Source organism: Anopheles stephensi, chromosome 2, assembly GCF_013141755.1.
Source record: "Anopheles stephensi strain Indian chromosome 2, UCI_ANSTEP_V1.0, whole genome shotgun sequence".
NCBI classification, from domain to species: domain Eukaryota; kingdom Metazoa; phylum Arthropoda; class Insecta; order Diptera; family Culicidae; genus Anopheles; species Anopheles stephensi.
The window spans coordinates 84,455,591-84,477,929 of record NC_050202.1 but is presented as its reverse complement, the minus strand read 5'-3'; the positions used below and the strand labels follow the sequence as shown (position 1 = coordinate 84,477,929).

At 47.9% G+C, this 22,339-nt stretch overlaps 1 protein-coding gene across 3 annotated transcripts in view; it reads right to left on the bottom strand.

Moving 5' to 3' along the window:
• Nucleotides 1–391: 391 nt before the first annotated feature.
• The window catches only part of LOC118508268, a 75,766-nt gene continuing 53,818 nt past the window's right edge, over nt 392–22,339 (bottom strand). For all 3 annotated transcript variants that reach the window (XM_036047906.1, XM_036047905.1, XM_036047908.1), the window contains one exon: nt 392–9,955. In XM_036047906.1, coding sequence (XP_035903799.1) covers nt 5,342–7,924 — 2,583 coding nt within the window. In that variant the 5' untranslated portion in view covers nt 7,925–9,955 and the 3' untranslated portion in view covers nt 392–5,341. The remainder of the gene's footprint in view (nt 9,956–22,339) is intronic.

The window sequence follows — 22,339 nt, the reverse complement described above, 5'->3', positions numbered from 1 at the left end:
TAAAGGACAGAAAATGGGAAAAAGTCTATGTTGTCCAAAAAGCCTGATTAATTATGAAAACTAAACACTCTTCCAATCCATTTCCCCGCGGATTCGGAGCATGCATACAAAAGATTGCATACTTTTAGGCGTTGAAAGCTAAATACAGACAACTAGGGCGAAAGGACAGGAGCGGATAAGAAATAAGTTTCTTACCTGCACCATCTGTTGGAATTTCAATCAACCTCCCTATTAAATGTACTATCAATCACATTTCAAATCAACTCGTCCTTTATGGTAAAATGTGATATAATTATCCTGAAAATAATAAACATACTTACGTAAAAAACACAGTTTCTTTTCTTTCCCATTATCAGCTCTCAACTCTTAAATAAAAATGACCCAAAGAGAGTACATTTAATACGCTTTCGTACCTTTGCTCTTTTATTCCTTCAAGTTAGTGGTAGTGTAGTTTGTTTTGTGTTTTTATGTGTGTTTTTTTAAATATATTTACTTGTTTGTTGTATTTTTTTCTCTTAAACTTTCCGAGCATAAAACTACTCAACATTTCGATTCTTTGATTTTGTTTTGTTTTCATCATCTCAGTATCAGTATTTCCACCATTTTTTCTTCTTAGTCTCATTCTCTGTTTGCTCCTACGTTTCTTTCGGCTCTCCTACCCTGCTTCTCCTCTCGTTTGCACGCTTACGCTAGTAGTAACACGCGTGCACACACGTTTTTTTTCGCAACTAAACACTTATCGCACCGCATAAAGCAACGGTTACGCTGGGTTTTTTTGCCTGGTAAGGTGTATGGGTATATGGGGTGTAGCTAAGCTTAGCCGCTACAATGGTGGCTGCCGTGCAGAGAGTGTTTGAGAGTTCGAGGTTCGATTTCGATTGTTCGGGATTGTGGGTTAAAATAAATTAAAAAAGAAATTCTGCACCTGTGCGACACATTAATATCAATCGAGCTACAAGGCTTTCGGCGCAGCAGCTAGACCCTATAAGGACCGATAGGTACAAGGAGAGAGAAACCACAGCAGTGCAGCTGTCGTAAAATCGCTTCCTGGAGCTTTGATTTCCCTGTTCGGGGTGAGTGCTGTGTGCGTCACCAAGTGTGCTGAGATTCCATTTCTGCTTAATCGATCGTCGAATCATTGCGGGCACGCGCGTAGAACATGTTCTTCGGCTATGCTATCGAGCCGCGCGTATCGATTCGAACTAGTTTGGAACGATTTACTTTCCCTTTTCCAACTTCGGCCCCTTCGGTCTTCGGTCCGCTTCGATCGCTACTTCCTCCCTCCCCCCCACGAAACACCCTCACAGACGACCTTCAGTGCGGACGAGCGTGTTTTGCAGCGCAAAACAGCAAACGACCTGGGCTCGCGCACTTAGGGCTCCGCACTGTACGTTCACCGTGGCCCCCTTGTACCTAACCCGTGTGCCCTTCGTATTCTAGTACCACACACACACACACGCACGGAAAAACCAGTTCAGTGCAACAATGGTACGGCAGAAGAAGCCGCATGTCTCAACCACTCTACGACGGTTCAGGCTGTTGCACACTGTCAAGTTACGTCCAGCGCTAGCCAGTGAGTTTTGTTTTGTTGCGTCTTGCATGTTGCAGGCTTCCTCGGGATCGTTCTTCCCCGGGATCGATTGGCATGTGTCGGTTGGAATTATGTTTCTTGGGTCAATGGCATCGAAAGGGTTCGTTGGTGGGAAAACCCGTGTTATGGAGCGCCCTTTGTACGTGAACTGATTTACAGTGCGTGGCGTTAACTGTCTATTTGGTCGATTGCTGCCGTGCTGTGGAGGGTCCTATACCTTCACCTTTAAGGGCTAGTGCCGTGCTTCATAATCCATACATCAAACATCCGAATGGCACGGGGAATAGATCTCTAAATGTGTCGCCCTCTCTTTCTCCAATGATACTCCTTGGTGATGCCCTAAGAGCTACAAGCGATCCAGCTTTTGATATCTAATACATTCTAACACAGTACAGTGTAGCTTGAACCTGCGGGTCTTGCTTTGATTTGCGCTCATCAAATGCTTGCAGTCATGGTGTTTTCTAACTAGTGTGTCTAACTCCCCAAAGGTTCGATGTACTGTTTTAGGTATTTTCAAAGAGTGTGTTTGCGTGTTCAAATGCCCATTTACCACTAAATAGAGTCTCTATGCACCATTTTGTTTTGTTTTTCCGGAGGGAGGGAAAGTCTAGAAATTCAGTTGCACACCTTAGCCTCCTAGAGTAAATAACATGCGCTCCCTGTGTTCCACCGCCTACTTTAGAAGTAATCTTTCCCAGCGTTTGTATGTGTTTGTTTGTCCTAAAAGCTCTCTACTACGTAGAATTTAGTTAACTTTCAGCTCATTTTAAATGTCTGTAGTTGGCTGCAAATAGAATGTGTTTTTTTTTTCGTTTTATAGCAAAAATAACTCTTCATTTTGTAGTTTAAAATTAAAAGCAACGGATTACTTCCAACCGATGTAAGGAAACCCTGGGATGGAAGAGTGGCCATCATGCATACGATTTTTTGTTTTGTTTTGGTAACTGTTATCGAAAAGGCGTCCATTTTTTTTGTCTAACTTCTAGCATTTTCCACCATCTCCCGTTTTAACGTTTCGGTATCCAAACCAAACACCGAGCACCATTTCGATTAATTGATTATGCTGCGCCCGCCATCTTTCTTATGCTGAGCTTTTGCTTCTTTTCCGCAGTGCGCTTGAGCTAAACACAGTTACGACAGGATTCATCTATATATACACATATATAATTCTAATTCTCTTACTACGTTTGTGTTTAGCTTAGGTATCATGTCTGTGTTGTTGCATGTTGTTGTTTTTTTTTTTAAAGCATTATTACCAGTCAGTTTAAAGAGAGAGAGAAAGGGAGGGATAACAAAATTATAAACGAAAGAAATGATAAAGGAATCCCTTAAAAAAATACGCATCTAAACACACTTACTCGTAGACACGGATTGTTTGTTAGCTTTAAATGTACATTCGGCCCAGTTGTTTGTGTTTTTTGTAGTGCCTCACGGTATTATAATTTAGCTCATATTTAGCTCCTCTCTGTCGCACGCCTCGACAAGCACCTTCACCTCTCAATTCCTACACATGCAAACATTGTTATTTAAAATCCCTGTTCCGAAGACCTGCTCGGTACCTTGATGGAAGGAAATTGCGCGATGATGAATGAGTTCGGTGAATCGGTGGGAAGCTATCATTCGTACTGGTTGCATCACGCTATCTTCAAAAATACTCCTTCACTCCTTCATAAAATCACTGAGCCCAGCTTTACGTCATTTACGTGGCGTGCTCTGATGATAGGAATTAAAGCCACATTAAAGACAAATTAACTTCCCTCTCCAACGAAACCATCGTGGCTGTGGGCACTCTCTAAAGCTCAGTGTGTACGCATCCACCAACCGAACCGTGCGTCCGATCGATAATCGATTCTTGAACTTCACCGATCGAATGTGATGAATTATTATCCGCACACACACACACACACTTGCTTGCTAGGCTTGTTCCGTTACAAAAATAGACATCCGAAGGGTTTTTCTTCCCAACTTGCCGAATATCTCCACTCTCCGGCAAATGGCAGCAAAGCAGCAAAGGGCCGACAAGACAGGACAATAAGGTTTACCAATAAGATGGTGGGGGAAACAAAGCTGTCAGGAGTAATCAAGACGTTCATGTAACACGCCTGAACAAGTCTCCGGGAGATCCGAGTGCGGCCGTGAAGAGGAGGTACTTATCGAACTTACGCTTGAATGTTGCTTTTTTTCCACACGTTTTTTTTTCACACTAAATGCTATCAAAAACATCGATTTAATATCGCACGCAAGGCACACGCAGATGAAATGCATTTCTAAAGTTGTCTGCAGCCAGTAAAGCAAGAGGATCAATCAGTACACTCGGGCCCGTTTACGTGTGCTGCTTCAGTACTGGAGCTGTTATAAAACTCGTCTGGCTGCAAATGAAATCAACTCAATTCCACTCAGTGCTGCTAGGGGGACTAATTACCGGCCATTGAGCCAAAACACCGAACGGACCTCCGACAGACGCGGACAAAGAACTCATTACTTGCAATCGGAAAACCACTCACACCGTCGGTGTGCTAATGAAGTCGGATGTTAACGTTGGCTTCGCATTGCCCGTTTTATGTGTTTATCATGCATGAGATAGAGTCCACTCACGACCGGAGTTCTAATTTTAGTCGGAAGGACCTTCCAGTGCAAGAAACAATTGTCGTACTAATTACACCTTCCCTCACTCGCTGAACATGTACTAAAAATCACATTTAAATGCACGATGTGAAGCAATGGCATCAAGTTCGATTCCCTTTCTTCTTCTTTTTTTTTGGGTGCGGGGGTGCGTCCTCTAACTACAAACGTTACGCATAAACGTTGCGTCAACACGGAACGTGTACGCAGCGAATGTCGGCGATTGAGGCCGCCCAGAACGGCAGACCCGTTCTGCTAAGCCTCGCCAGAACGCCTGCCGTCCCAAAGTCCTATTTTAATCCCCCACGTGTCGTGCGATGTGTGTGTGGCGTACACATGGCAGGCGACAACACATCATCATTTACTGTGGCCACGGTTTGTCAACGTGAGAACTGGCCGGTTCCAAAGCCGGCTTCCGTACACTATCATCATGTTGTTTTGTGGTGCCCTCACATTACCTGCACGCGGTCAAAGGCGGTGCGTGGATTCCGCGTCCAGTGTCTCGCTGGAATCGAGAGCTTCCCGTTCCTAGCACGCCCCGTGCTATTTGATTCGGCGGGGCAAGCCGGAACGACAACAACAAATGGTGGGTTAGTTTAAAAATGGAAAACCATGTTCCCACCACGTGGTACCCGGCCGCCTATATTTAGGTGTCGAGTGAGCTTTAATGTTGCAAGGACTTAGGGTTGGGATGGCTGCAAACGTTCAAGAATTACTAAACATGACGTCCAAGTTGTTTGGTACGGAAAGCATGCACGTGCTCTAAAGCTCCACAAGCAGCGGGCTGTGTTCTTTATCTTCTCCAAGGGGTTTAGACGTCAGCGTTTTGATGCAACCGTCTGGGACTATTGCGAAGTGTCTCCTTTCGATAGTAGATTTTAACAAGAGTTCTGGAAAATGGATGAGATGCGGATGGTTTTACTAGCAGATGGAGGGGAAGATAAATAAATAATTGAAGCGATGGAAGGACATGATGCGAATCGCTCAACCGTCAAGGTCCCTCAAGGCGTGTGCTCCGTGAGGCTACACTCCAACGCGCTTTGGTTTTGGCACCCGTGCAAACATACTATCTAACCTAACCACTGACCTAAGGCTCCCGCTACATTATATCAGGAGCTCCCTTTATAGCTATACCTCCGTCTGCTCGTCATTGCTCGTGCAGGAATTGGTGGCAAAGTTGCAGCCCCACTTACGCGAACTATCACAGACCCGTTTCAGTATCGATTTCTTCTGTATGCAGAGACTATTGAGCTCGTCGGAGGGATACCGCTCGAACTCGACTATGTACCCGTTCGCCACGGCCACGGCCGCCGCGTGATTTGGCGTGAGATACTTGCACGAACTATTGCTGCGCGTCAGCCCACCGCCGACACTGCCGGCACCGGCGATGCGCACCTTGTGCGATGACTTGTGGCCCCCGGTCACCACCTCCGGCACATCATCCTCCTGCCCGACGGCATTCGCCAGCGTGATGTTGGCACCGTAGTTGCCGAGATGATGCTGCTGCTGCTGCTGCTGCTGCTGGACCGCTGGATGGTTGTTGAAGTGTGTGTTGCTGGTGGTCAGCTTCTGGAGCCGCTCGTTCGTCTTCTTGTCGATGCCGAGCAGTCGCTTGACGCCGCGCCGCACGCGCTTATTGCGGTAGGCGAAGATGAACGGCGAGCTGAGGTTCGCGATCACCACGGTGAAGATCGCCAGCAGGGCCTGATCGGACACGATGATCAGATCGACGTGGCCTTGCATCAGCACCAGTATGCCGTACGGCAGGTACGACACCAGGAACATGATGATCACCAGGATGCTTATCCGGGCGGCGCGCGACTCCTCCCGGTACTTGAACAATGACGACGCGTTCGACAGCCGGTGCCGGATGGACGTCATGTAGCTGAGCGCTTTCGGCGGCACGTGTACGGCCGGCAGCGACAGGATGTGATGCGTACCGAGGCTCTCGAACTCGCCGGCACTGAACTTCTGGAAGTTGGGCGTCGAATGGACCTGCCGCAATCCACTGATCGGCAGCTCGGACGGTTCCTCCTGGCTGAAGCTCACCAACCGACCTGCACTATGATTGCGGCGCACCTTCCCGAGCCCCGTGGCCGGGGACGATCCCGGGTGCGTTGGGATCGGCCCACTCGCGCTACTCTCCGCCGGCAGCTGCTGCATCAGAATACTGTTGTGGTTGCGATCGTGTCGCAGTGGAGACTTGAGCACACTCGGCAGTGCGGCAATGGCGGCGGATGTTGGCGTCGCGATCTGTACCACCTGTGGACTTCGATCGGGACGCTCGTTGGAAAGTTCGAGCTGCTGCTGCGGTGGTGGAGTTGGTTTGTGCGTCGGAGTTGGAGCAGGGGACTGCTGCAGCAGCGGCTTCAAGCACGAGTCCCTCTGCTGGTGGTGATGCGGTATACTGCTGATCGTGATCGTTTCATCCTCGTAGTGGATCTGCTTGTCGATCTTCATCGTTAGCCCCTCGCAGTCTCCCCTCTCACCCGGGCGCTCGGGAATGCTTGGCATCGGTTGTATCGCCGGATGCGGTAGTTGCTGCTGTTGGTGCTGCTGCTGCTGCTGCTGCTGTTCCAGCATCTGTTGCTTCTCGACTGCGGCATGCTTTTGGGCCGAGACGAGATTTAGCGCACTTTGCAGTAACGGTGACGACCCATTCTGCCGCATCCGCTGTCCACTTTCACGCGCCTCCGAGAATATCCGCCAGTACATGGCGCACACGAGCGCGAACGGGATCAGTATGACGATCACGAAGTACGCGTAGGAGAAGATCGTGTTGTACAGATCCTCCGAGATGTTCAGGTGGTTGATGAAACCCTCGGTGTTGGGCAAACCGGCAGCGGCACCGCTGGTGCCGGTGTGGTTGCGGGCCCAATGACTAGATTCGATGGCGGCCACCTCCTCCGCCGTGAGCCGATTCTTGAACAGCGTCACGTACTTCTGATCACCCCGGAAACCGGACGCGATGCCGAACGCAATCCCCAGCGCCCAGCTGGCGATGATGAAGGCCCACGCCTTCAGCTCCGATATGCGGGAGTGGTAGCGCAGTGGATCGGTTATGGCGCACCAGGTGTCACCGACCACCAGCAGTACCGAGAGAGCTCCGAGTGCCACTACCAGATCTAACCCCCAGCACCGTATCTTGGTGAGCGTCAGATTGGGATGCAGTGCATCCGTTTGTCCCGGGTGAACCGGGCTTGTGCGGATGAAGGGCGTTTCCTCCTCCTCCTCCGAAACTTCCCTTGTTCCGTCATCACCTGTCCTATCACAATTACTTGCACCATCCTCCACACTGCCCATGGTGCCATTCTTGGAGCACCGCACTATCCGCGTCCGATTCGGTTGGGCACTCGCCGGAGTTGGCGACTCGCCACGCTGGAGCAGTGCAACCGCGGCCGTACTGCTGCTGCTGCTGCTGCTGCCATAGTCTCCCCCGGTCGGGTCGTAGTGTGCCGCCGGTGTGGACGGTGATAGGTCGACCGGGGCCGGCAGTGGCGTCGGCACCGGTGTCTTGCCGGTGAACGCATTCAGAAACAGCGACGGGCCGAGGATGAAGCAGCAGACGAGATTCACTATCAGCAGGTTGATCACGAACCGGTTGGCGGTGGTCCGCAGACTTGGCGTCGTCCAGAACGCACCGAGTGCCAGCGTGTTGACGCCGAGCGAACCGAGCAGCAGACCGCCAACCAGACAGTCTATGGCTAACATTGTGCACCAGTTTCACTACCCCTGTGGTGGTTGTAGCTCACGACCGACCGGGCAGCGGTTGGCAACATTTTTGGTCCCAGCACTAACACCTCGCCAGTAGCTGCCTACATTGGGCTGCGTCGAACAAAATTCGGCGGACTACTTCCGGAACGGAATTTTCTTTCGACTCGATTCACGGAGTCACGGCTAGATTCGCGACCGCGACCGTCCGCTACGCTGCTGCACCGAAAGAATGTCGTCCGACAAACCAGTAAAACTGCCTGACACACGCACACACACACACACACTTCACTCACAAACACTTGCAAGAGCAAAGCCAGTACGTGTCTTGTCGTGCGGAATACGCAAACCCTCGAGGGTCGAACCTTCTTTAATTTATTCCCTTTTGCTGGAACCACAGCACAATCGGCCCTGTTTCTGTCACCCAAGCAACTGTCACACACGCACACTGGACTGGCCACTGGTATGGCACACTTGGCACCCTTTTGTTTCCCACGCGCGAAAAACACTCGACACTGTGCGAAAACTCCACACTGTCCCCCACCGTGGCGGCGTTTGTCTAGTAAATGCAATTCTACCTCTGACTGGCCTGACTTTGTCGGCGAAGAAAAATGCACTCGCCCCGCGCTGTGGGATTGTACACTTTTTCGGCTTTGTATTCTTCACTGCCACCAATATAATTCACTCACTGCACGATTTCTTGCTCGCACATAAATCAAGCTTACGAGATGTATACTGTGCTGCTGCTGATGATCGCTGTTTTTTTCTTCACGCTCACAACAATTCGATCATATGTTTCACGGCGTGTGAGCCTTTTTGGGGTAGAATTCGTCACAATATTCGCCACTGGACGCTTCTTTTTCGATCTCTTTCACTCTGGTCGCTTTTCCACCAAACACCACACACACGGAGACGGACGGTTTTCTTCAGCACCGAATCTGTTTTGTGTGGCCCAACGCGCCCCAAACAGACGTTGTGCGTTAGCGTGCGCGCCACCCCACTAGACCAATAGCTCTGCGAACCGAGCAACGTGCAGTTTCCGACTGTTCGGCTTCGGGCGAGTGCAGGCAAGTTTTGTTCGACCGCGCGCCGAACGACGGTCGGTCGGTCGGTTTCGGTTTCGGTCTCGGTGTCGTTGTCGCAGCTGAGCAGGGTGCGAGTGCGTACGCTGGTGGGTGGCCGGTGGGTTGGCTGTGGGGCGGCTGAGTATTGGGGGGGGGGTCGCGCGTTCGGGTCGGCTCGTCGTCGGTTCGGCTCCCGATCGAATTATTCTTGCCGCTTTTGCCGACCGTGGTACTTGGGGTCGGGAGGGTTGGTTATTGCAGAAATAGGGGATGACCGGCCGGCACGGGCGTGTGTGTGTGTGTGTGTGTGTGTGTGTGTGGTGCACCTGTACCAACAACCCACCCCCGGTACGGTTGGAAGCAAAAGCAGGGAACGGACAGCTTCTTCAGCGACGGGTCTTTCGGTGTCGTTGAGCTTCGTCTTTCCGCATTCGCCGACCAGTGTCAGGCTTTTGAATATCTGTACGCGTACGTGTTGGTGTGTACTCCCAAATTGATTGACTTCTCGGTCTTCGGGGCGCGACACAAGACTAGCGGTTTTCCCGTTTGCGCGTGGTAAGAGAGGGCGAGTGGCGCGTTCGTGCTCGCTCTATTCTTCACGCGCTGTTCTCTTGCGGTTCTTTATTCCGGCGACGAGATCCGCGGCTTGTTAGTACGATCTCGTCTCGTCATCCGGCCAATTTAAAGCGAGTGGACCGAAGCAAACAAAAAAAGGGGGGGACGAAACAATGAGGAAAACCCCGTGCAACAAAAATCCGTGCTCACTTATTATTGTGTGTCTCGATTTCGGTGCGAGGCTCCATCATTATCGGCTTAGTAGACGACGACCGGTTGCAGGTTTCGTTGACCTTGTCGATTTTTTTAAGTGTGTGTGTGTGGGTCTATAAACTCAAACTTTCGGTTTTGTTTTGGGTCAATTGACATTTCATGACGCTTCGATGCGTGTCCACAGCGCCTCTCGGGTCGGCTGAAACGAGAAAACAAGGAAGAGGAACCGTACACCCAGAAGGTGGTCAATTATTATACAATTATTGTAACAGCACGGCTCAGCCGCAAACCCCTAATTCCCGACATTCGGTCGTAAGAGATTTAAAAATAATATCATTTGCTTTCGCTGGGGCATATCCATCGCTGCAATCCATTTTGATAAGGCCCTCTCGCTTTAAGAAGAAAAAAAATCTTCAAGGGACAACGCTGGAATTCTCAATGGGGGTAACAATTTAATGCTATCTGCGGGAAAGAAGATGCTGCCACTGGATTTTTTATCTCCCTCCCTATCTCTCTTTCAATCTCCCTCACTCTCTCTCTCTCTCTCTCTCTCTCTCTCTCCAGTAGACAAACAAAAGCGAGGATGCTTCCTTCTCATGTTAGGCTAACGAATTTCGGAACGCTCTATTGATTATTCATCAGGCAGAAGGTGTTGTCTGGGGCTTGCTGCTGGCCCGCCGTGCATTAGGAAGAAGAAACGGAATGGCAAAAGACAAATAGAAGCACAGGAAATAGGCGAACTAAATGGCCATTCCTTTATTGCTCCATAACAAACACACGCCCTCTCGCGGGACACCTTGGCCCAGTCGAGGATTCGCATGGTACGTGTCGTTATTTATGCATGTAACTTTGCACCTTTTCTCGCCCAACTGTTCTAGAACTGGGGCTGGAAAATCGATCAGCTGGAAGAAGGTGCGTAAGGTGATTCACGCCCCTGGCGTTATGCAACAAGCCACACTTTTGACACCGTTTACCCGCGTTGGCGAACGGGGTTTGGTCGGGGTTTGGTGATAACGTAATCAAACGGTGGAGATTGACACCTTGTTAAAATTTCGCAGTCAGTGGCAGTAAAAAAAAGGAATTGACACTGCGGGAAGAAGGCGGATCGATTATCGCCGGTTGATTTCGGTTGATTTATGGTGGTGTTGCTTATTGGTTGCGCCGAGGTAGGCTCAGTTCGCCAAAATGGTGTTGAAAGGAGTGTTGGGTCTTCAGAAATAAAATTGCGTTTGGTGGTTAATTTGTGGTGCAATAGTAGCTCCCCTAAAAGTATGCAAAATATTCGTTTAAATTGGTTTTAAATTGAGGTTTAATGGGGTCCTTTGACAAATAATTGCATACTTTAAGGAGCTGCTTAAAGAAGATACATCTCAGGAGTTTTAAAGAGCTTATTGTTCGGTTGAATATTACATCTGCAGTTCTCGCATTCTTTGCTATCTGTTACATGATTCCCATCTTCCTACTGTCTAAGACATTAATCGGGCACGATCCTTCTCTTAATCCGGAATACGCCGCAAGATGGAATTGTATTCCCTCCATTATCTCCAGCAATATCTTTTCTACTCCAAGCAGTGTATTCTGAACTGGACGCTAGGACTGGATCGTTTTCCACAGCTCATTAAATATACATGCGTTTTGTGTTGTTGCCTTTGTCGCGAGCCTTCCCAATCCGAAGCCGAAGCTGGCCAAAGGGGCTTGGACAAAAGCACTGAATAGAAATCTTCTTAAGACGAGCCGTGCCCCGTTTTGTATCCTATCCTGATTAACTATGCCGAGTGTGCTACTGCTTGAGCTACTAAAGAAAACCCGGCTGCGAATGGTCCGTGGTGTCGTGGTCATTTCCTGTCCAACTGCTAACTGCTCGGCAAACAATGACATTGCACTGGACGATGACAGACTACCGGTAGGAGAGTCGTAATTAGTCAGCAAAACTATCAGACGTGGGCGAGCACGGGTAGACACGGTGGAATCTTTGGTAGCTTTTAAGCAGAAGAACAAACAGCTGACTTTGTTAATAGACACCGGAATTGTGCATAGAGCGGGGCCCAACCTACTCCATATCGTTCTCCCAGTACAGATCAGATTCAAGGGCGATTTCTCCTAACGGTACCGGATTCTCGTGCCACGCTATCATCATATTACAGCCTACCAGTCTAATATTAGCAGAACCCGCTTAGCGCTTAGTGATCCGCAACGGAAGACCGCAACCAAAGACGCCACGTGTACGTGTGCGTGTGTGTGTGTGCGTGGGTAAATCTAAACGGTACACGGGCGCTGGTAATCTTCCACCCCGATGCAAAACACCGAACCGCAACGACGCTGACTCAGGCGTGGCACGGTGCGTGAGAACTGTATACAGACAAAAGTTGCTGAATAATGTCTCGCCGATGCTTCCTGCAACGCCCAGCAGGAAGAGCGAGATGACGCTCTGTGAATTCCCCACGATCGAAAGATCCAGAGATCTTCACCACGGGCGCGCACACACACACACCAAACTCGATCATGCTCCACGAAGGAAGGAAGCGTGGCAAGAAGCTGGTGAATTCCGATGGTGAAGAATCGCCGCACAGACCAATGTTACCATGTGAGCCACTGGCGAAACAGCTGATCGGCGATGGTGAGGTCGGTTACGGTTCAGCGAAAGCTACCGAACAATCTTACGAAATATTGGCCCACTGTTGAGTAAATGCTCGGCCGAATGCCGGCAGTGCACGTTGGCGTTGCTGTAGGAGCCACACAACAAGCGGGTCACGAATCAAGTCAGGGACGTCGAAATCCAGTTTCAACCACCACCCAGTTGTGCGACCATCGATGACCTCTTTCGGGGTCACCGTGCAGCGTTGGCACAGGTTGGTGCGAGCATTGCAACGGTATGCTGGTGCCTGTGATCCATACCGATTCGTAAGCCTTGTGGTGTTATTAGAGGCAGCAGCAGCAGCGGTGGATAGACGGAAGCGCACGGAGCGAACTTGCTGGTCCGGTACTGATAAGCGTCTGGGGTTGCCTTTTTGTCGTCCGATAATTGCGGTGCCTGTCCGTTGGCTGGTTTTGGGGATTAGAGAGCCTCCGGTAAGCCGAAACCTTGACACAGCAAAAATAGCGACTGTGATCGGCTATCTGTCGGTGACAGTAATGTCATCGCTGCGATTCGGTCCAGATTGAAGACACTCGAATTTTTGGTGGAGTTTGATGCGTCGCCCGATAAGACTGTTCGATGTTGGATTCTTCATCGAACGGACGGCAGTAGTTGCTGGTTGAGTTGAGTGAGCTTACTCGCGGTGACTCAGAATACATGGCGGAAGATGTGCAAGTCGCGGACAGCGAGCAATAGCCGCAGCTGAGATAAATGGTAATTAGGTTCCTCATTGACAAGCTTGCAGGAAGCTTGGAGCTGGAAGGTTAATTTCCTTTTTCGCTTAACGATACACACCTGGTGCATCATCCTGTTGAGTTGAGGCGCATGGAAGACACTTCGTTGGATACGTATTCTTGGTGTGGATAATTGATAGTTTGATGACGTCTAGGAAATCCCTGACTAGCTTCCCCCAAGCATGAGTAGGATGCAAATCCGCCCCATTATTACGCAGGACATAATTCAGTGAGCCTCAGCAGTTCTGAGTACTGCGATCTCTGAGAGATCCATAATTAAATGTAAAATAATTCAATAAGTCACAAGCAAACTTTAATCACTCCATTTCACAGCTACCGCCTGTGATGCTCATCACGGCGCTTTCCATAGCGCTTACTGAGGCTGTTTCCCTTAAGTCAGCGCCCCGGATCGAGTTCCAGTGTCCGGTAACGCTCATTACATTGTTTATTGACCGAAGCCGAATGATTAACGGCTCTCCGGAGGCGCTTAGGGCACGGCGCAGAAACCTGCGTGCCTACAGTGAATCATTAGTCTCCGTCAGCAGAAACAAACATGCCGTACACCGCAAGCTTATGTTGCCGTTGACAACAAACAAGGGATGGAGCTGTTGTCAGTTCGGCGTTACTGCGGGATCAAAGTTTCAATACTGCAATCGAAGCAGTCAATGGAGGCAACGTTTTGTACGCCGCCTGTTGGAATTCGAAACGTAGTTTGGAATTTTTGGTACGAATTTCCGCCGAACTGATGGACATGTTTACTTCTCAGAATCGACGCGCCGGATTAGCACTTCTATGCTGCCCATGCTAACCAGCATTGTGCGTTGTGTTCTGTGCTGTAAAAACGCGTCTGCAACACACATAAATGGCCTCGAAGAACTTCTTGGAAAGCTTGGTTCGGAAGGGCAAACTGGGCCGCTTATCTCCCGACTACGGCGACGGTTCCATATTGACAGTTTCAGTGGTGGCTTCTCCAGCGCATCAATATTTACGTTCGGTACGTAGAGAGCCCACTCGACAGACAGCGGCCGCAGTACACGCGCCCCGTTACTGGGGTTCGTTTGATAGGTCGTTCGTAGCCAAAATTTGAACAGTCTCGATTCGGTAGTTTCTTGTGGCGCGTGCCCTATCATCCATCATCATCTGGCTCTGGCGAATGGTGCTGTAGGGCATGCGTTGAGGACATGCGCCATTTTGCTTGCGTCCACCAGCAATCTGAGTATACAAAAAAATAATTACACCAGCTTTTAAAGAGCACGCACTTTCATCTGTTTCCTCCCGATCTTGAGTGACACCACACAGTTAGGGTAATATTCGCCGAAATGTTTACCGCAAGAGCGCTACTGCCGTCCATCCCCGAGGGAGACAATAAAAAAGCACAAAATTGGAAGCGGAAATCGAGCCAGTAAATTCACATCCCGCTGTGAATTGGTTTATTTTGGAATGTGAAGTATTCCACGTCGCTATGTAAACACGGTTAGTCGTACGATGCACGGCCTGCTTCGATTATGACACCTGTCGAAGGTTACTTTGCATCATCCGGACTGCGACTTAAGTGCACCAATCGCTTCGGAAAACAGTTTGTTTATCCCGACCGAGCCCCGTTATAGGTCGGTCGGTCGGTAGCAACAGACGCTCGGTCTAATAATACCGGAAGCTATCGCGTGGTCAAATTATACTAATCTCACCCCGCTCACTCGCACCCCTTAATCAAGGGGTGCCCGATTATAGGGGCAAAAAGTGAGAGGTGATCGTTGGGTGAACTATGATTACGAAATATGATACCCACCCGGGGGTACTCCATTCAGAAGCGAGAATTTTTATGAATGAGTCGGTTTCTTGGAGCTTAATGCAAAAGTCAGCTCTCTCATCGTTCTCTCGCGTTTTGGGTTCGATTATGTGTCATCGAAAAGCGAAATATTTGATTTCCTTTTTGTAATCCCGCCATGAATAGCAAATCATGTCCGGTTGTTTATGTCGCCGGCACATTGCACATTGTTGTCGCTGGCCATCTTTCCCTCCCAGGTCCGGGGATAGGTGCCGGTGCAAAACAAACTACTACAATGCAAAATTTTATCCGGCCGGCGCCTCATTGCCTTATTCCGGGCACGTACAGTGCGGTGCGTTAGCTTCCAGCGCAAAAAGGGGTTTCAAGTCTGGTACGGTGGGGAAACTTTTTGGATTGAAAAATCCCCGTCCATAGTTCACGGGACACTTTTGTGCGAAATTATATTACGGGTGACCGTGGTCGTGTGCGCCACGCCATTTTAAATCATTTTAATGATGGATATTCAACCCCATTCCCAGGAATCTGTTAGTGATGTGATTTCCCGCCCCTTTTCCCCGAGTTCCCGCTTCCGGTTTTCGCGCAATCAAAGTAACATTATCGAACATGAAGTAACAACGAAGTATGAATGAAAGTAGCGCGAAAAAGAAATTAAACGTTTTTCATGAGTACTTAAATTATACTTTAACAGCAGTTGATTAAGCGCACAACTTTACTGCTGGTGCAAAAATAATTTCGATTGCACTTGAGCTTGTTTTTTTTTGCTTCGGTGGTGCCAGCTCGCGACCACGTGGCCCTGCTCGTTACACAATGTGCAATGTAACCGTTTGGAAAACTTTGAATTGTACAAAGTTTTGGCGCTCCCGCCTTTGGAACGGGTGGCCACATCGGTGCTGCACCGACGACCAACTTTCACACACTGCCACAGCGATTCTCCACAACGAGCGGCCAGCAGAGCGGTCAGGTCTGGCTTGCAGCAGAAAGTTGTTCCAATGAGGTCCGGAAAGTGAAATGGAAATGGAGTATTACGACACCGGCCAAACGAGCTGAGACTGGGGAGAAGAATCGTTTCACTGCCAAGGCCACCGGAAGCCGGGAAGCACAACTGCTCGCCAGGCACTGTTTTAATCTGTTCCAGCATAAAACGGGGCGCGTAAACAGGCGCTTTCGGAGGCCCACATTAAGCGGGAATCGGGCCACATGCCAATCGGTCCGTTCTGTGCGTGCAGGAAAGCGTTATAACTCTCGCGGTGCCACTGCCAGCGGATGGAGACGGAAAAGTACCAGGCAATCTGACTGGGTATCTGGGCAGTAGCGTACACCGTCGTCTCCCGTTCTATTTATTGCGTTCGCATCAAGCACGCCCGTCTTGTGTGCGAGCGGGTAAGGTGTTTACAAACCGGATAACGCGCTACTGCAATTGCTGCAGCTGTCCGCCGGTACACATCGACGCAAGCACCATCGTGCTAGACTTGATCGTGAATCGAGTAGACCCGATTATATGATAATTAAGCGCTAGCAGTCGCACCGTACCGCTTGGCGCAATATTTGTGCCCGGTGCGTTCGTTTGCACTTTCCACCGGTTCCGTCGAATGCTTCCCCCATGTATAGCTGCAAGTGCACTGCCCTTGCATTCTGATGCATTCGGGACGGTGGGGAGCGGATTTTATCGCTTCGTCTTATGGGATTGTTTTGTTAGATGCAAATCGCTGAAGCAGTTTTTGGGAGATGCGCGGAAGGAGATGTGGGTTGGGGTAGTGTGGCTATTTTTATGGCATTTCCACTGCTCTGGACTGCCCCGGAGGCAGATGAAGACAGAGCTGTGTGGCTGTGGTGCCGTTCGCGAAACATAGAAATCGTTTCTGTTTACCACCGATTATAGTTGCTGATGCTCATCTCTCTCCCTTTGTCGAAAACTTCCATTCTGTGTGATGTAATATGCCAAAGGAATGGCAGTTGGCCATAGTGTCTTTGAGCGAGAGTTACGGAAGCGTTACTCTCTCCGAATGGCTTTGTTTGGTGTGGTAACTAGGAAGTTAGATGTTCTCATGAGAGATTTACAATGAGGGGCAACATTATCGCGTGCTGAAATTCTTTGTTTACAATACACGTTGAGCAATTGGCCAAAACAACATTCTTTTTAATCCATCCTTCAAGGATCGGCTGTGTTTAAAATTTGCTTTAAATATTATAAATTTAATTTTGATATTTATATTTTTAATATTTAGTTCATACAGAAAACAACCACTTACGTTGGCTTTTCAATGAGATTTAACTCCTGTTTCTTTGGACGGTTTCACGGTACTTTGAGAAGTTGTCGATCGGCAACACGGTAGGTTGTGGGTTCAAATCTAACTCCAGCCCCCTTACAGGGAACTTTTCCTTCCCTTAATACGCTTTGTTGACCTTTGTTCTACATTTGATACGAAACGATGCTGCTGCTTACATTATTAAATACAAATACTACACACAAAACTCCTCTCACCACACCACAAACCGCCACCTTCTACCAAACATTCTACCACCTCGGGAGACCGTTTTCACTTTCCTGAAGATGCGGTTACGATTTGTTTCAATTTTTGTTCACTTTATCTTTGAATTCAGTGCCGTGAAGTGAGAAATGGTACGTAGCAAGAGCAAACAAATTGAAAGAAAAAATGGGAAAGGATGTGCTAGAAAAGTTTTATCCACACCCCTTTTTCGGTAAAGAATATTTACGATTTTCATCACGGCGAGTATCGACAAAAAGGGTTTCTCCCCTCTAGAGAACGGTGACAGAGCGAGGAAAGGAATTAGATTAGAAAAGTAAGCTCATTGAAGGTAATTGGAACACAACGGGATTAGAAAACTTTGTATTATGGGCGTAAGGTTTACAAGACAACAAAAAACAAGGGTTACCACCCAAGTTTTCTTGTAATCGAAGCACCTATCGATAAGATTTCATCGAAACCTACAATTTATCTTTCGAAGCCGGAAAACAAAGTATCAAACAATTCCGTTTCAACTTAAATTAGGTTCAAGATCTTTCGAGCCCATCATTCGATTCGTATCCGATAGCTAAATGTTCTCACATCCACTGGCGGTGCTGCTATTTATAGTCGAGAACTTCCTAAACATATCGCACACACCGGATCGGATGCTAATTTATTCCACATTTCAATAAAGCCGTTGTTCATCGTTGACGTTGATCGAACAGCTTCAGGAATGCTTCCGTTTCACTGGTATCGCGCACGTCACTTCCACACACTCCGATCGGCGGTGAGTCGATGATTATTAAAGCTTTAAAAACGTTGTTTACATTTGCATACCCGCGATTGAGATAAAAATACGCTTCAATGCATACCCGAATGGCTGGTCTCGTGCCCCGGTGATGGTGGAGGTTGTTCACTTGCCTCTAGACCCATATTGCCTACCAACAAACGCCGCCCGTTGGACTGTTGATAGGCGAAGGAAACTCCCAAACAAGTGCGTCATGCTGCCGGGCGAGCGGTTGGATAGTTTTGATGTTGGCAATAGCGTTTCGGACGCTTTTCGTGCACTCGTGGTGGGAATATGAGCGTTATTTATTGCCGCACCAGTTACTATGCAGATGTTGCATTCCAAGTGTATGATGCTTTGTTTGCTTTAGTTTTTCGATGGATAAAATCAGGCGAGTTTGCACTCCAAAAAAGGTCAATGAAACAGTACACCACCGCTGGAGTACATGCAATCAAAAACCAGGGACACTCCCTCATAAATTAAAGTCCGCACAATCAACGTCCAATATTGCGAACAGCTGGATCATTACGGTGCCATGGCCTTGGACGCGGCAGACATTGCAAAGACAACGTTCTCCAAAGGCAGGACGACGCACAGGACGACACGACACTGCATTAGCGGGTGGTACCGGACTTGCCTTAATTAAGGCTGCCACTTGATCCTGCGTGGGACTAATGACGAAATAAATGCATGACCGACTGTTTGACCGAATCTTGGCTGACCGGGTCGGACGGGAGGTCCCACTAATTACGCTTCAATAACGTTAGAGGATGAAGCACAAGGGAAGAAAAAACACACACACACAATCAGGACTGAAACAAGAAGAGAGCAACAATTTTTGTGACCAGCAGGTCTCACAGGATAATGTCACCGTACATGAACTCTTTCTCCGAAGAGGAACGAACGAGTCGTTTTAATGAGCAACAGGACGTTTCGATGTTTACAGATGAATAGGGCTATCTCGTCTCCATCGTGTCAATTGCGCGCGCCCGTGCTCGGTGCGAAATGTGGTTCACGTGAGGGTGATGATTTCCGTGTAAGTGACTTGAATATGTATGCGGGGGAAAACATGCCTTTACGACATGGTTATTCACGACGCAAGTAGGAATCTTCCTATCGGAATCGGAGCGCCTGTGACGTCGTATGTTTATGTAAAATAGGTTGTGGCTTTGGCAAGCTTTGGTTGCACGTGTTGCGTTGTTGGTGGTTGATGTGAGGTATGATTTGAACAGATTGAATGCTTGAAGTCAAATGAAATTCATATTTAAATCTGAAATACTGGGTTTAAACAGAAAATTAGTCATTGTAAAGCCTGATTTTTTTCACTAAATTTCATAATGCCATCGTAAACCTGTGATTTGACATCCTGAGAATCAAGCGAGAATCGAGAGAGAAATGAGCAGGAATAAGAGAGAACTGAGCGAGAAATGAGAGAGAATCGAAAGAGGAATGAGAGCAGATTGAATCGCAAGACAAATGAGAGCAAATCGAGAGGAAAACGAGAATAAATGAGAGATAATCAAAAGATAATTGAGAGAGCATCGAGAGAGAAATGAGAGAGAATCGAAAGATACATGAGAGAGAAATAAGAGAGAATTGAGAGAGAAATGAAAGAGAAATGAGAGAAATCAGGTTGAGGTTGAGATATGAGAAAGAAATGGGAGAGAAATGAGAGAATACAAAGAAGAATGAGAGAGAAATGGCAGACAATTGAGAGAAAAATGAGAGAGAAACGATAGAGAGAAATAGAGAGAATGGATAGAGAAGTGAAAGAAACATGTGAAAAAAGCGAATGATAAATGAGAGAGAAATGAGAAAGAATTGGGAGAAAAATAAATCTATTTTTAACTCTTCGGTACTCTCTCTATTCTCCCTCACTTCTTTTCCATTTTTCTCTTATTTATCTCTCAATATGCTCTTTCATTTTTCTTTCGATTCTCTCTCTATTCTATTTCTTTCCCTCCCATTCTTCTGTCGATTATCGCTCCTTTCATTCTCTGTTTTCTCTCATTTCTCTCCCGTTTCTCTGATTTCTCTCTTATTTTTCGCTGAATCCTGTTCCTGAGTTACTCTCCCATTTATCTCTTGATTCTCTCGCGATTCTCTCTTTTTTTCTAATTGGCCTCTTGATTATCTCTCATTACTCTTTCGATTCTCTCTTATTTCTCTCATGATTCTCTCTCAATTATCGCTCATTTCTGTTTCGCTCATTTCTCTCTCGATTCTCTCGCGACTTGTTCTCAATCTGCTTTCATTGCTCGCGCAATTTTCTCCCATTTCTCCTCATTTTTATCTAGATTTTCCTTCGATGTTCTCTAATTTCTTTCTCAACTCTCTATCATTTCTATCGAATCGGCAAAACAGATAGATATTTGTAGCTGCATGTAGCTGTAGCAACAGTTGAAAAACTATTTTGCAAAACTCTTTCATCTTCATCAATCTCAACGCTATCCGAGAAGTAATGATTCATGTGTGCTGTATCCGAGCTAACTCTAGCCGTGCTTTAACGGATGCAGTAAATGTTAAAGTTTAATTAAATGTTCAATCAACCAACAAGCGAATAAACTCTAATCAACCTACCAACCCTTAAAAACAGAGAACTCTACGGAACACGTTCTATGCTTTTTTAATATTAATTCCCTCCCGAAAATTCCACTTCCCGGAGGCACAACACAACAGTTAATCTAGGTCACAAGGTATTTATCGCACGGCTACTGATTGCGATCGGATTTAGTCATTGTTTTGGCTCGTCTTCCTCTTCGCGTTGGGTGCGCTTACGTTTGTCCTATTAGTGGAATGAGCCGGCCGAAAAAAAGAAACAAAAACCCCCAATAGACACACTTTTTTTTGCCCCGAGTTTGTGTGCATGCTTCCCTTTTTTGCATGGTAAAATTGCTAACGAACCTCGACGCGGCCACCGTTACGCATTACATGCTTGTCCAAGCAAAATGGTGGTGATAGCACGAACGGGCAACAAGCAGCACCAGCAGCAGCAATACAAAAATCCCACTCACAAACTGTACAAAGAATAAAACAAATGCCGCACGATAAAGCTCGCGTGCCGTGCCGGCAGGTTTCGGCGGTCAGACGGTGGCGGTCCGGTCCGGAAAGGAATTTAGCATATTTTTGGCAATACGAGTAACCGCGTCAACCTTGAAGTCGCGGTGCTTGGGACATGCCAGCACGCGAACGATTGGACGATTTGCAGCAGTTTTATTGGAATTTTAATTTACGACATAATTGCGGTCAATTTAACGAGCTCGTACGAGCGCTGCGTTTCTGGTGGTGGTTTCGTGGTTGGTGTGCCCAAAATTTGGATTGCCCAGCATCCAAATCGCGTGCTATCGCGGGGAGAAAATTCAGTTTTTTAAGCAGTTCCATTTAACGTTAAATTGTACAATGATTGCGTGAGTAAAGTGAATAATTGTCAAACAAATAAACAGTGAGGTTACGCCGTGCTGTTGAGTTAATCCACATTCTCCCTCGGCAGCGCGTTCGCATCCGGCTGATCCGGTTAGATTTGCGAAATTAAATCAAAGACCAAATCCTCCACCTCCCGAAATGGTCGAAGCACGGCCGGCCGGATGGAATGTAAATTGGCCTTTATACGCCCATTTGACGATTGGTTTCGTTGCAATCCAATTACCCAAGGTTGTGCTATTGTGCGGCGCTTATCATCGGTTCCCAGTATCGACGACCGGTGATGATGAGGTTGATGATGACGCCTGGACGCATGCATGCAGGGTTTACTAGACAAAGGCGGAATAAGGTGTATGAAGTATTGTCCGAAATCCGTACCAAGCTGATGGATTCGGACAATAGTTGTTTGACTCAAGTGGAAGAGGAGTTACTAGAATGTTGAGCAATATTTGGGCAAGTCTTAGATTGCAAGCGTATCTCCAGTTGACCTTGAAACCCCTGTAAGATTCCAGTTGCTCGTGGAAAACATTGAATAGAATTACCCCCTAGGATGGTGGAAGAATTTTAGGCGAAACGGTTTTGGTTACGCTTAAAGAAGGGAGATTGGCTCCCGAATGCCGAGATCAGGCGAGATCAGGGGCCAGCTTTCAGGGTGCGAATTGTTTGCTCACCGCTTTGTTATTGTTTTTCGCCCTTTTTTTTGTTGCGTGTTCCACGTAGAGTTACACGGCCCAGGTAGGCCGAGAGCTTACG